Source organism: Acanthochromis polyacanthus, chromosome 16 (assembly GCF_021347895.1).
Source record: "Acanthochromis polyacanthus isolate Apoly-LR-REF ecotype Palm Island chromosome 16, KAUST_Apoly_ChrSc, whole genome shotgun sequence".
Taxonomy (NCBI): Eukaryota; Metazoa; Chordata; class Actinopteri; family Pomacentridae; genus Acanthochromis; species Acanthochromis polyacanthus.
The window spans coordinates 37,009,859-37,024,590 of record NC_067128.1 but is presented as its reverse complement, the minus strand read 5'-3'; the positions used below and the strand labels follow the sequence as shown (position 1 = coordinate 37,024,590).

The following is a 14,732-nucleotide window of genomic DNA, read 5'->3' as shown; positions in this document are numbered from 1 at the left end:
TTTTTGTGGTCATTTTGTGTATTTTTAAGTCATTTTGAGTCTCACTGCTCATTTTCTGTCTCTTTGTACAGATGTTGAGTGTTTTTCTGCTCATTTTATTTGTTTCTGTCATCAGTGTATGACTCAGTGCTCATTTTACGTCTCTGTGTTCAGTTTGTGTCTTTTTGGCATCAATTTGTCCCTCTTAGAGCTAATTTTCTTTCTTTTTGTGTTTGTTTTTGTGTTCATTTTGTGTCTTTTTGTGTTCCTTTTGCATCTCTCACTACCAATTTTCTTTCTCTATGTGCTCATTTTGACACTTTCTGGGCATTTTGTGTCCCTTAGTGCTAATTATTTTGGCTCTTTGTGCTCATTTGTGGTTGTTTTGTGTTGTCTTTTTGTGCTGTTTTGAGGTCATTATCTCCTAATAGCTCTAGATGACCTCTGACAGGATGATCACCTGCATCAGATTTATCTTCAGTCTGATATTAGTGTGTTATTCTGTGTTTTACCTCCTATGCATTGACTCTAAATGACAGAATGCATCCAGCAGCAGCAGCGTTCCAGATTCCTGTGTGTTTCCTGGTAAAAGCAGCTGATTAGTTCTGCAGGATGAATCCTTAAGTCTTTAGAGAGCCGGAGGAAGTCGGAGGATTTAATCCAGAATCAACACAACAGCCTCTGTTTGGAGACTCACACAGCCGGAGGCCTGCAGCAAACAACACAACTGGGTCTCTGAGTTTACACTCGAATAAACTGAAAAGCGAACACACTGAATAATTTACAGATCAGCTGTGAGGAACTGGAGCGTATTATCTCCCCCTCAGAGACGCTAAAAGCAGCTAAAATATCTGCTAATGGGTTTGGAGCTGCTGTGTAACAGAGAGGAGCTAGCAGCTGAAGCTAGCAGAGAGGAGCTAGCAGCTGAAACTAACAGAGAGTAGCTAGCAGCTGAAGCTAACAGGGAGGAGCTAGCAGCTGATACTAACAGAGAGGAGCGAGCAGCTGAAGCTAACAGAGAGGAGCTAGCAGCTGAAACTAGCAGCTGAAGCTATCAGAGAGAAGCTAGCAGGTGAAGTTAGCAGACAGGAGCTAACAGATTAAAACTAAGAGAGAGGAGCTAGCAGCTGAAGCTAGCAGAGAGGAGCTAGCAGCTGAAGCTATCAGAGAGGAGCTAGCAGCTGAAGCTAGCAGAGAGGAGCTAACAGATTAAAACAAAGAGAGAGGAGCTAGCAGCTGAAGCTAGCAGAACAAAGCTAATAGAGTAAAACTAACGGAAAGAAGCTAAAAGCTGAAGCTAGCAGAGAGAAGCTAATAGAGTAAAATTAAGAGAGAGAAGCTAGCGGCTGAAGCTAGCAGAACAAAACTAATATAATAAAACTAAGAGAGAGGAGCTAACAGACTGACACTAAAAGAGAGAAACAAGCAGCAGAAACTAGCACAGAGAAGCTAGTAGATTAAAACTAAGAGGGAGAAGCTAGCAGCTGAAGCAAGCGGAGAGACGCTAACAAAGAGAACCTAGCAGCTGAAGCTAACAGAGTGAAGCTACCATAGAGAGCTAGCAGAGAGAAGCTAGCTGCTGAAGCCAATAGAGAGAAGCTCACAGAGTGAAGCTAACCAAGTGAAGCTAACTGAGAGAAGTTAACAGATGAAGCTCACAGAGTGAAGCTAACTAAGTGAAGCTAACTGAGAGAAGTTAACAGATGAAGCTAACTGAGTGAAGCTAACTGAGAGAAGCTAAAAGCAGAGAAAAAGCTAACAGAACAAAGCTAACAGGCAGAAGCTAATGCAACAGATTGAGAGTCACCAGAGTGAAGCTAGCAGATTGAGAGCTAACAGGACTGATGGGATTTTGTGTGTCTTTGTGGTCTTTTAAGTGTTTAAATAGTCATTTGTATGTCTCTTTTGTCGTTTTCTGTCCCACTGTGGTCGATTTGTGTCTCATTATGTCTTTTTGTGATAATTTCATGCCTGTTTTTGATCATTTTGCATAATTTTGTGGCGATTTTGTGATTGTTTTGTGGTCATTTTGCATCTTTTCATGTGTCGCTGTCAAGATTTTGTGTTTTTGCTTAATTTTGTTAGCCTAGCCACGCTACACCCATGTTTCTGACGGCACAAGGGTCTAGGGAAGCTCGACAGGGAGGGAGGCGGGCTAAAAGGTTGTCTATCAAATCCCTCTGCAGCAATTGGGTAGGTATACAACCAATCAGCGCAACGAATAGGCTGACGTAGTTCCGAGAGCACCGGCGGATTGTGGCTAAGTCCCATTAGCTTCCCAACCAGCGGAGCCAACTGGTATATTAAGGATTTGCCATATCCCGTCGGCATAAGTCCAAATACGTCTTTCTTCTCAATGAAACACTTCAGTCCCGTCCTTTGTTTATCTTTCAAGTTGAATTTTAGCTTCAAATCTTTAAGGGCTGTGGCCAAAGCCGAGTCAAAAGATAACTGTTTATTGTTTCCGGTTGTTTCTGTCAGAATCGTCGCGCCTCTGTCGTCACTTAGTTACGCCTGCCTTCTGACTCTACACTTCATGGTGATTGGTCCGGCCAGTTTTAGGAGAATCCAGCCTCGAGCCTTATGGAGGGTAACTAGACCCACCCTGGCAGAGAATTAAATTCGTTGCCGTGGGTTGTCTAGCGCGGCTAGGCTATAATTTTGTGCCTTTTGTAGTCATTTTGTGTCTTCCGTGTCTTTCTGCAATGGATTTGTGCCATTTTGATTATTTTGTGGTCTTTTTGCATCCTACCAAGTCTTTTTGTGGTAATTTTGTTTCTTTTTGTGGTAGTTTTGTATATTTGTGTATCTTTTAGTAGTCATTTCGTGGTCGTGTTGCATTTTTATGTGTCTCTTTTTGATCATTTTGAGTCTCTTTTAGTTGCGTTGTCCCTTTTTGCCATTATCTCGGGTTATTTTTGCATCCTACCATGTGTTTTTGTGGTCATTTTATGTGTTTTGGGGTCATTTTGCACCTCTCTGTAGTTTTGTGGTCATTTTGTGTTAATTTAGAATTTTCCCGTTTCTCTTTTTGGTCATTTTGTTTCTGTTTTGGTTGCATTGTGTCTCTTTGTGATAATTTGTGTATGTTTGTTGTATTTTTGTGGTCCATGTCTTTTTGATCAGTTTGCATCATTCTGTGGTCATTTTGTGCATTTTTGTGGTCCATTTGTGCCTCATTTTGATCAGTTTGCATCGTTTTTTTGGTCATTATGCATCTTTTCATGTGTTTCTATCAACATTTTGTGTGTTTTTGCATAATTTTGTGGTAATTCCGTGTCTTTTTGTGATCATTTTTGTGTCTCTGTAGGCAGGTTGTGTGTCGGTGAAACACACTGTGTGAATGCTAGTTGTTGTCCAGGACCAGCTAAAGTGTTGGAGGTGACTCAGTGCTGCTGGAACAGTTCGTTCTTTAAAACCGGAGAACGTCTTTGTTTCTGATGCAGCAACAATCAGAGAATAAACTCTCATCGCTTTGATTCTCATCCTCCAGACTCCCAGTAAATAGGTCGCTGTCTCTGCTGCACAACTGGGTCAATTCACATGAATCACACACACACACACACACACACACACACACACACACACACACACACACACACACACACACACACACACACACACACACACACACACACACGCTCAAATGAGGTTAAATCCCTCATTCGAAATGCAAAAACAAGCCCGTCACACACAGACACACTAGAGAGTCACTGAGTAGGTTGGTGTTTGCTGTCATCACCGCTGCCATATGCAACACAACACAAACACACTAAAACACACAACTCAAACACAACAGATCCATGTGCACTCAGACACACGCACATCTGCAGCTCTAATGCGCTGCTCCTGCTGCAGTGTTTGCAAAAAATAGAATTATGATTTTAAATATTAACTCACTTTGTGCAGCGACTGTCGTTTTTTTCACATGGATTGTGGGTTTTTTTTGTGTTGCTTGTGTTTATTTTTGCTTCTATTTTTGGCTGTTTGTGTCGACATGAACAGATTTAAACACAACATTTTGTATCTGCAGCAACTTCTCATACTGTGAATATTTTCCACAAAAATGTACAAAATTGATTAAAAAGCTGCAAAATCATCACAAAAACATGGAAACTTACATGAAAAACACACAAAACCATGACAGAAATCTGCAAAATTCCGACAAAAAGCTGTTAAATCTCTGCAAACAGACTCAAAATCAGCACAAAAACGTGCAAACACACAAAGAGATGCAAAATCATCACAACAACCAAAAAGGAAATCTGACAAATCTGACCAAAAAAGTAAATGACTCAAACTGTTGTGTTAGTTTTTTTCTTGAAACTCAAAGTGTAGGAGTGTAACAGACACAAAACGACCATGAACATGCACACAAAAAAGACACAAAACAACCACAGACACACAAAACAACCACAAAGAGACACAAAACAACCACAAAGAGTCACAAAACAACCACAAAAAGACACAAAACAACCACAAAGAGACACAAAACAACCACAAAGAGTCACAAAACAGCCACAAGGAGACACAAAACAACCACAAAAAGACACAAAACAACCACAAAGAGACACAAAACAACCACAAAGAGACACAAAACGACCACAAAGAGACACAAAACAACCACAAAGAGTCACAAAAGAATCACAAAGAGACACAAAACAACCACAAAGAGACACAAAACAACCACAAAAAGACACAAAACAACCACAAAGAGTCACAAAACCACCACAAAAAGACACAAAACGACCACAAAGAGACACAAAACAACCACAAAGAGTCACAAAACAGCCACAAGGAGACACAAAACTTTCACAGACACACAAAGTATCACAAAAATGCACAAAACAACCAGAAAGCAACAGAAAATGAACACAAAGAGACAGATGCCCCTAATTCCATGCAGTTTGTTGTTATAACTCCAAAATATTGTGTTGTCATTTTTTGTCGAGCCCAAAGCTTATATTGTGGAGTGAGCAGACTGAGAACTGTGGATTTCTGCCACCAGACACTCCTTCGTCCTCCTCAGGTGTTTCTAAATGATCATTCTGACATCATGTGCCGCTTTACTGCCCAAACCGAGGACTGGACCTGGAATAAAAACATCTGATCTTCTCCTCCATCTAACACCACGGTGACTCACAGAACATCAGCTACTATCCGATGCTAACGTTAAAACGTTTAAACCTGATGAGTCACTAAAGGTGATTCCAAACCAGTGAGTCATCACCGAGAGACGACAGCTCTGAGATCAGATTATGATGATACCAGAATGATAATTAACACAACAGCAGCTCTGAGATCAGACTCATCACCACATTACTATAATAATAATCAGACCTATTGACACAATAGCAGAGATGAGATGAGAAAGACACACAAAACAACCAGAAAGACAGACAAAATGACCACGAAACGCTTAAAGCAAACACAAAAAGACACAAAATGACTACGAAACAACACAAAAATGACGAGAAAAGGCCTAAAGCAAACACAAAAAGACACAAAATGACTACGAAAAAATACAAAATGATGACAGAAAGACAGAAAATGACCACGAAAGGCTTAAAGAAAACACAAAAAGACACAAAATGACTACAAAACAACACAAAAATGATGACAAAAGGCCTAGAGCGAACACAAAAAGACACAAAATGACTACGAAAGAACACAAAATGACAACAGAAAGACAAAAAATGACCACGAAAGGCTTAAAGCAAACACAAAAAGACACAAAACGACGACAGAAAGACACAAAATGACCACAAAACAACATAAAATGACTACAAAATGACACAAAACAACCACTAAGAGACTGAATATAGTTTGTTGGTTGAACATAGTTTTATTTTTAGTTGTTGTAACTCATGAAGACTGATGCCAGCTGTTGTGTTCATTGTTTTTAGAGGTCCGATCTTAATGTAGACTGAACTTTAGGGACTTTATAGCTTCATCCTTTAACAGTATGATGTCATTCATCTCTTTTTTAGCCATTTTATTTAATAAAGGGTTTAAATGTGCATTTAAATGTGAAGATCAGACCTCAGACTGGTTGTGTGACAGATTGTGTGTCTGACGTGGTGCAGGTTGGTTTCTCTGGAATCAGGGATTGAGTCCATTACATGAAGACCGCTACCATCTGCTGCCCGCATGACATCACCATGACATCATCACCCAGCAGACACGACATCATTCAGCCGAGGATTTAAACCCTCAGACCTGACATTTAGCAGACGGATTAAACAACATTTAAAGAAAAACTCAGACGCTGAGTCATTAGTTACTCATTAGTTACTAGTTAGTCATTAGTTATTCACTAGTTACTGGTACTCATTAGTTACTCACTAGTTACTAGTTAGTCATTAGTAATTCACTAGTTACTGGTACTCATTAGTTACTCACTAGTCTAATTATTATTCTGGAAAAATAGTGATGATGAAGCTGATCTCAGAACTGCTGTTTATATTGTCTCTGTGGTTGTTTTGTGTCTATTTGTGGTCGTTTTGTGTCTCTTTGTTGTGGTTTTGTGTCTCTGTGGTTGTTTTGCATCTCTTACACTTCAACGCCCTACAAATAATGTTTAGCCCGAACAAAACACAAACAAACAAAACAAAAATATCCACAAAAACAGTTAGCATCTTTTTTCTGGAATGGAATCAGCTTCATCTCCAATTAAAGATAATTTGATTAATTCATAATTTGAAATCTTAAACACGTTTTTTAAAGTGATTATTTTTAAATTAATTCTAAACTATTACGTACTTTACTATCATCATTATGGACACGGTTTATAAAATGGCAAATTTATAATATTTTACAGTTTTCAAGCTAATTTCTTTAAGGTACATCAATTTTCATTTAGTTTTAAATCACCTAAAGCAGAAATTTGAGTTCATTAAGTTGATGCAACATTATTAGGTCAACCATCAGAATAATATTTACAACTTTAAGGTCTAATTCAGTCAGTAAATGAGTTTATTCTGTAATTTTCTGGTGGATCGGGTCCCTGGGTTTTTCTTCACAGCGTTTGAGACGTTTGTGGGTCAAACTCACTCATCAGACATTAAAGATTCAACAGAAACAGCTCCACGGTGCTCCAGATGTTTTACCTTCCAGATGTGCTCCTCCTTCCTGCTTCACCTCCTCCTCCTCCTCGGCCTCCACCCAGGGGTCCGGCTGGCTCCTCTCGGGCCCCCGGGGGCCTCCCCTTCGAGCCCTCCAGGCGGCCCGGAGCTGCCGGATCAGAGCCGGGAGCTCCAGGGCCAGAGACAGACCTCCACAGGTGACCGGGGGAGTCCTGAGAGGGGCCCAGACCGGAGAACCAGGGGCCTCATCGGGACAGACGCCCAGAGAAGAGTCCCGCATCCGGAGGTCCGGACCCCAGAGACCCTCCAGGACCGGCATGATGGATGAATGGATGGATGGATGGGTGGATGGATGGATGGATGGATGGATGGATGGATGGATGGATGGATGGATGGATGGATGGATGGACGGACGGACGGATAGACAGATACACAGATAGACAGATAGATCAAGCTGAAGGTTAAAGAAGAACCAGAAGATGTTGACCAGCTGTCAGGTTCCCATGGGAGATGAGGATGAGGACAGACTGGGACAGAGGCAGCAGAGGACGGAGTGATGAAGACGGCAGAAAAAGACGGAATCAGAGGCAGGATGAAGAGAACGAGGAAGAAGACGGATCCAGAAAACAAAGAGCAGAGAGTTCCTCCAGAGCCGCCGGTCTGCTGCCTCCTCCTGCAGCATCCTCTGTCTGAAGCCCAGCTCCAGCTGCATCTCTGTTTGAGTCTGAAGCTCCGCCCCCTGCCTCCACGGACCAATAGGATGCGTGAGAATCTCAGCTCTGTTCCCCAACGGTGTCTGCTGGAGCAGGGCTGAGTGAGGTGAAAGCATCCAACAAACACCGACTCCAGACCAGGATTCAGGAGAAAACCCTGGACCAGATTCAGGAGAAAACCCTGGACCAGATTCAGGAGAAAACCCTGGACCAGATTCAGCTGCACAGTCTCAGACTTTAGTCCTAACATCAGTCTCTAAAATATTCTGGCTGATTTCTGAGAATTAAATTCGTCCAAAATAATTTGAAACTCATCCAGAATGACTCAATATTGATCTCAAAATAGCAATAATAAATAATTATTTGTTCTTGAAAATTGTAAAAAAGTGCAAAACCTCCAATCCAGGCTGGTCTAGTGTCTCCATAAAGTTCCTGTAAGTGTCTAGCTATGGATGGATCCATATTTCTACCAAAATGCAGTCTTTCGTCTGCGTTTCTCCAACTGTTGAGGCTCTAACATCAGTAGAATCTGATGAGTTAAAGTTTGACCGGACAAGGTTCCAGTTTTTAGATGTTTAGATTAAATGTTGATGTGGACTCATTAGTAGGAACCAGAACCTGCAGTTCATGGAGGTCTAGGTGTTCATAGAGGTCTAGGTGTTCATAGAGGTCTAGGTGTTCATAGAGGTCTAGGTGTCCATGGAGGTCTAGGTGTCCATGGAGGTCTAGGTGTTCATAGAGGTCTAGGTGTTCATGGAGGTCTAGGTGTCCATAGAGGTCTAGGTGTCCATGGAGGTCTAGATGTCCATAGAGGTCGAGGTGTTCATAGAGGTCTAGGTGTTCATAGAGGTCTAGGTGTCCATGGAGGTCTAGGTGTCCATGGAGGTCTAGGTGTTCATGGAGGTCTAGGTGTTCATAGAGGTCTAGGTGTCCATAGAGGTCTAGGTGTCCATAGAGGTCTAGGTGTTCATAGAGGTCTAGGTGTCCATGGAGGTCTAGGTGTTCATAGAGGTCTAGGTGTTCATAGAGGTCTAGGTGTTCATAGAGGTCTAGGTGTCCATGGAGGTCTAGGTGTCCATGGAGGTCTCGGTGTCCATGGAGGTCTAGGTGTTCATAGAGGTCTAGGTGTCCATGGAGGTCTCGGTGTTCATAGAGGTCTAGGTGTTCATAGAGGTCTAGGTGTCCATAGAGGTCTAGGTATCCATAGAGGTCTAGGTGTCCATAGAGGTCCATATATAAACACTTACAGGAACTTTATGGAGACACTACACCAGCATAGATTGGGGGTTTTAAACTATTTTACCATTTCAACCAATAATTATATCTTACTGACATTATGAGTCATTTTGGATGAGTTTCAAGTTATTTTGGACAAATTTCAGTATTTCGGACATTTGGACAAATTTAAGGAATTTTTAAAACATTTTGAATATTCTTTGTCTTGTTTCAGACAAATTTTGAGTAATTTTAAAGATGTTAGAGCCCCAAAAGTTGGTGAAATGTGACCCAAAGACTGTATTTTATTAGAAATATGGACCCATCCATAGATAAACACTTACAGGAGTTTTATGGAGACAAACACCGCGGTGGCCGCTCGTGCACGACAGGTGACCATAGATTATTTAAAGATGGACGTAGCATCTGGCTCCAAAATTGAAGCCCACCCGGAAGTGTCAAAAACTTGCAATATCACGCCGTCCGCTAGGGTTGGCTCCAAAAAGCTTTTTCTCCATAGACCCCAATTCATTTTTGGAAAAAATAAAATGTGATAGACTGATGTTCTACAGCTCAGGATTTTTTCCCCGTTAGTTTTCATGGTCAAAATGAGAGATCAGGTGGCCGATCTTAAAATAAATCAATACTGAATTTTAAATAAATCGTTAAAGTTGGCGGAGCCAGGGGGCGTGGCTATACTTGATTGACAGTCCCATAGACTGGTCCTGCCCCTAGTTCCTCTCCGGTCCAGCCTGTTTGATGACGCTTTTTACGTCACTGGCTCCAAAAAATCCAAAATGGCGACCAGGAAGTAGCAAAATCCGGGCTTCATTTTCTCGGCGTTGAAACCAACGGGTGACGTCACGGTTAGTTTACGCCTGCAGGTGACTGCGACGGAGTCACACGCGTGCAGACCACAGAAACGTAAACGTGACCCGGTTTAGCTCCTCCCCCTTTCGGCTCCTCCTCCTTCACCGATAGATATGTATAGAATACATACATATCTATTTTTATAGAATACATACATATAGAATACATACATATAGAATACATACATATCTATTTTCATAGAATACATACATATAGAATACATACATATCTATTTTCATAGAATACATACATATAGAATACATACATATCTATGCCTTCACCTGTCTGTCCCTTCACAGGTGAGCCGCTGCTGTCCGCGCGCTGCTCCAAACCTGCCGCAGAGAGTGGGAGGGGGTGGGGCGGGAAGTGAGGAGGACTGGACCAATCAGAGCTGAGATACAGTCGCAGACCTGAAAGTGATTGGTGGAGAGAGACAGTTTTTATTTGATTTGATTCTATTTTATTTGTATTTTTATTAAATTAATCTAATTTTTATTTTATTTTCCTGTGACTGAGCAGACAGCAGAAGAGGGAATTTAATGGATTATTTTCATTTTTTATATTAAATAAAAATGACATGCAAGGTACAAAAACATGAATCAATAACTCTGAGGTGAAGCAGGTAAAATTAATTTAAATGCTAGAGGACAGTAAATTTATTCCTGTAGCAGCTAATATCAGACTCATACAGTGTTTTATTGAAATAAGCAACAATAAAGCATTTAAAAAAGGCAATAAAACCTCAGAAAACAACCGTAAAACACCAGATAAAACTATAAAATAGCAACAAAACACCCTCCACACACACACACATATTATTATTACACATATTATTTCAAAAAATATTTCTAAATTGTTGTCAAAACCGATCAAATATTTTATAAAACATCTAATAAATATATAAAAATATTCATATAAAAATAAAGCATATAAATATATCAAAAATAAATTTTTATTTTAAAAAATCTAATAAACATTTTAAGAGATTTAAAATGTTCTGACAAAATTCAAGCATTTAAAAAAATCTAATGTTTCATAAGATATATATATATATATATATATATATATAGTTTTAAAATGATCTAAAAATTGTCAACATTTTCTAGATTAAACCAGTAGTTGTAAACTGCTGGTTAAATCTGTAAATATGTGACGTCACCCTGCATTTTAGAATAAAACAGGTTAAAATGAGCTGACATGAAATGAACAAGGTTAAAATATCAACGAACACGACGCTGACACCTGAAGACAAAGAAAAGGAGCGCTACCTGGACTCGGCAAAGTTAGTTTGAGGTGCTCTTTGGAAGGGGATTCAAAAAGTCCTTGAAACAAAAAGAGGAGACTCCAAGGCACTCTCTAAAAAATATTAAGATTTAAAAAGCCTTTATTTAAACGGCATGGTCATATAGACCTACATTACTTCTACGCATTTCGGCATCAAGCCTTCATCAGGAAGTCATGCAAACAGATGTCTTCGGCTCAGTCCCAAACCCCCCCTACACACTCCCCCTCCACTACCGAGTGTCACTCCAAAAGAAGTCACACTCGCAGCTGTGGCAACACGGTCTCACGGGGATTCGTGAAACTGTTACGTAAATTTTTTGTTTCTTTTTCGTGCGCACCAACACGATTTCGTCATGTTTTTCGTGCCGCTCACCACGAAATGTTTTTCGTGTTGCTCACAACGAAACCCGCTGTGGTAATCACAGCTGAAAGTGGTTTATACCAGCGGATTCATGACGATCTAAGCTGTCCATCGGCGTATACTGCTTGTGTGATCGCGTTTGCGGCCGCCGGCCGCCGGACATTCTTGAAATTCCTATGCTAATTGGTAAGTGTACCACCGGGTTATGGTTAGGTTATGGTTAGGTTATGGTTAGGGTTATGGTTAGGGTTATGGTTAGGGACGATGTCATGCAAAATATAGCGTTGGATTCGCAATGGTTTTACATTAAAAATATAATACACACATTCGTTTGAAATACGTTCTGGGTGGCACGAAAAGTCCGCCGTTTAAAATACATTGGTGCGCATTTCGTGGTGAGCGGCACGAAAAACATGACGAAATCGTGTTGGTGCGCACGAAACCGAAACAAAAATTTACGTAACAGTTTCACGAATCCTCGTGAGATCGGGCTGGCTGTGGAGGGCACCTATTACTGAAGGGGGAGGGTATAAATACGATCGTCAGGAATGGGACGCCCTGTCGCCTCACCGGAAAAAGGAAGACGTCATCGCCATGGTAACACAAAGACGCCTACTGTCATGGCTGTAGCGCTGTGGCACAGGTTGCAACTAACAAGGATCGCTGCTGCTTCCAGAAGACGAAAGCATCCCACTTTTTTCACTCACATGTTTTCCAATCCTATTATCTGGCATTTCAAATCCAACAAATGAATGAATGAATTCTGTCAGTTGTGTTCAAATTTTAAGGTGTCAGGGGGTGCACAATTAAATCAAACGTCAGCAGAGAAGATGATTTGTTTCTTTTGTTTTATCTTTTTTCACCACTCTTTTTGTGATGTTCTGTCAGTGTGAAAAAGGCGTGGGAGAAATAAAGGACGCATGTGGAACTCACATCAATATGTTTGTTTCCTCCTCCATTTCGATGTTGCACTTCCTGAAAAAGTTGTCCAGAGTGAGCATCGATGCAGACTCGCTATTTAAGGGCTGAACAGTCCACTCCATAGATATATACAAACACTAGATGTCTCAAGACGGAGTCTGCGGCGTCGTCACTTGGCGGCCATCTTAGGACAGGGGACTGCTCTGGCGCACTGTACTGTAGTCAATGGTAAGGTGGATGATTTCCTCACTTTAACACTCACAACTCGCTCAATTCTTGATTGATTTACAAACGGTTTAGTTTATTACAAACCTTATTAACGTGGCTATGATTCGGGCTCAATTCCGAAATCGCAGCTTTTCGTTTTGAAAAATGCGGCATAGTTGTGTGTCTTTTCTGCCTGGCTACTCACATTGAAGATGGTGTTACTCACAATCTGATTTTAAATTATTAGGTTTTCCTGAGACCAACGTTTTTTGAGAACCTAATCTTTAGGCGAAATTACATTCTTTGTGGTTGTGGTTGTATTTATTTGCTTGTTAAGAGACTTTGATTGAGACCTTAGACTTATTGTTTGTATACATCTATGCCTGGATTAGTTAGCCTGCAGCCGAAATGCATTGTGGGTAATGTAGGCACCAGGTTCATGAAAAGAAAAGACAACATCTCTGTTTGTTGTGCATTGATTTTGGTTGAGCTTTGTTTTTATCTGTGCATTAGAAAGCTGATAGTAATAAAGAAGTGCAATGCTAAATAATAAAATTACATTTACATCCATTTATGCTGAAAAAAGATGATATCTGTGTTCATTATTATATGAATTCAATGGTTTTAATTATTCTTATGTAAGCAGTAAAACAAGTACATCTCTGACGTTTATAACAAACCAAGCTGTTGTAAAATCGGTTGAAAATTGAGCAATCTACAGTGATTTTAAAATCCATGCTCCATTGACTTTAATGTTATGAGTGATCGAGCAGCCCTGTCCCAAGATGGCCGCCATGTGGCGACGTTGCTCCCCATAGGCTGACAGCGCTCATGAGCCATCTAGTGTTTGTATATATCTATGGAGGAGCTGCTCCAAGCCGTTCAGGGATGCTCTTCACGTTCACGTTCAGTTGGAACACCAGCGTAATTGATGACGACACCGCCTCGGTTCTTCTGCTCCGGTTATTTACCGCGGTCAAACTAGCCCTCACTTGGAAAAGCGGTGCGCGCATATACTAAACAGTACGTCAAGAGCGATCTTTTTTAAATTGCCGTTATTATTCAAGGGTGTGACATCCGCTAAGAGTCACGTTGGTCGGATGTGGAATTTCAGAATAAAAGCCCCCTGAACAGCCATATTTATTTAGATATATCATGTTCATTAGCATTCATATTTCTCCCAAACTGCCTGTTATTATTCGACTGTTCCACTTCAGATTGATAGTACTCCACCTCAGGAAGACACAGAGTCAAAATCAGGTCAATCTGATGTGGATTTCCGGAATAAAAGCCCCCTGAAAAGCCATATTTGTATATATATATCATGTTCATTAGCATTCATATTTCTCCCAAACTGCCCGTTATTATTCAACTGTTCCACTTCAGATTGATAGTACTCCACCTCAAGAAGACACCATGTCAAAATCAGGTCAATCTGATGTGGAATTTCAGAATAAAAGCCCCCTGAAATGGCATATTTATGTATATATCATGTACAGTAGCATTCATATTTCTTCCAAACTGCCTGTTATTATTCCACTTTTACACTTCAGATTGATAGTAGTCCACTTCAGGAAGACACCATCTCAAAATCAGGTCAATCTCATGTGGAATTTCAGAATAAAAGCCCCCTGAACAGCCATATTTATTTAGATATATCATGTACATTAGCATTCATATTTCTCTCAAACTGCCCGTTATTATTCAACTGTTCCACTTCAGACTGATAGTACGCGACCTCAAGAAGACACCGAGTGAAAATCAGGTCAATCTGATGTGGAATTTCAGAATAAAAGCCCCCCCAAAATGGCATATTTGTATATATATAACATGTACATTAGGATCAATATTTAAGTACGACTCTGAAGTCCGGACTCTGGACTCCAGAGGACGCATCCCGGTTCATGTTCAGTTGGAACACCAGCCTAATTGATGACGTCACCGCCTCGGTTCTTCTGCTCCGGTTATTTTTACCGTGAAAAACAACCAAATAGAATCAGATATAATAACACAGCCTTGCGTGTTCACGTTTTAATATGAAAACAGTTATTGTGGAGATATATTCAGGTTTGTAACATCGTTAATAAACTTTTTTAA

The 14,732-nt window shown here is 40.6% G+C and overlaps 1 protein-coding gene across 10 annotated transcripts in view; it reads right to left on the bottom strand.

The window, feature by feature from the left end:
• Nucleotides 1-7,767, bottom strand: part of LOC110965672 (cAMP-specific 3',5'-cyclic phosphodiesterase 7B) — a 22,651-nt gene extending 14,884 nt beyond the window's left edge. For 8 of the 10 annotated variants that reach the window (XR_007936791.1, XM_051936702.1, XM_051936703.1 and 5 more), the window contains exon 1: nucleotides 7,089-7,123. Coding sequence is in view for 1 of the 10 variants with exons in the window: in XM_051936706.1 (XP_051792666.1) it covers nucleotides 7,089-7,383 (295 nt within the window). In the remaining 9 variants the exon portion in view is untranslated. Of the gene's footprint in view, nucleotides 1-7,088 lie in introns of all 10 variants that reach the window. The other 2 variants (XM_051936706.1, XM_051936698.1) reach the window with 2 other exon arrangements.
• Between the last annotated feature and the right edge of the window lie 6,965 nt (nucleotides 7,768-14,732).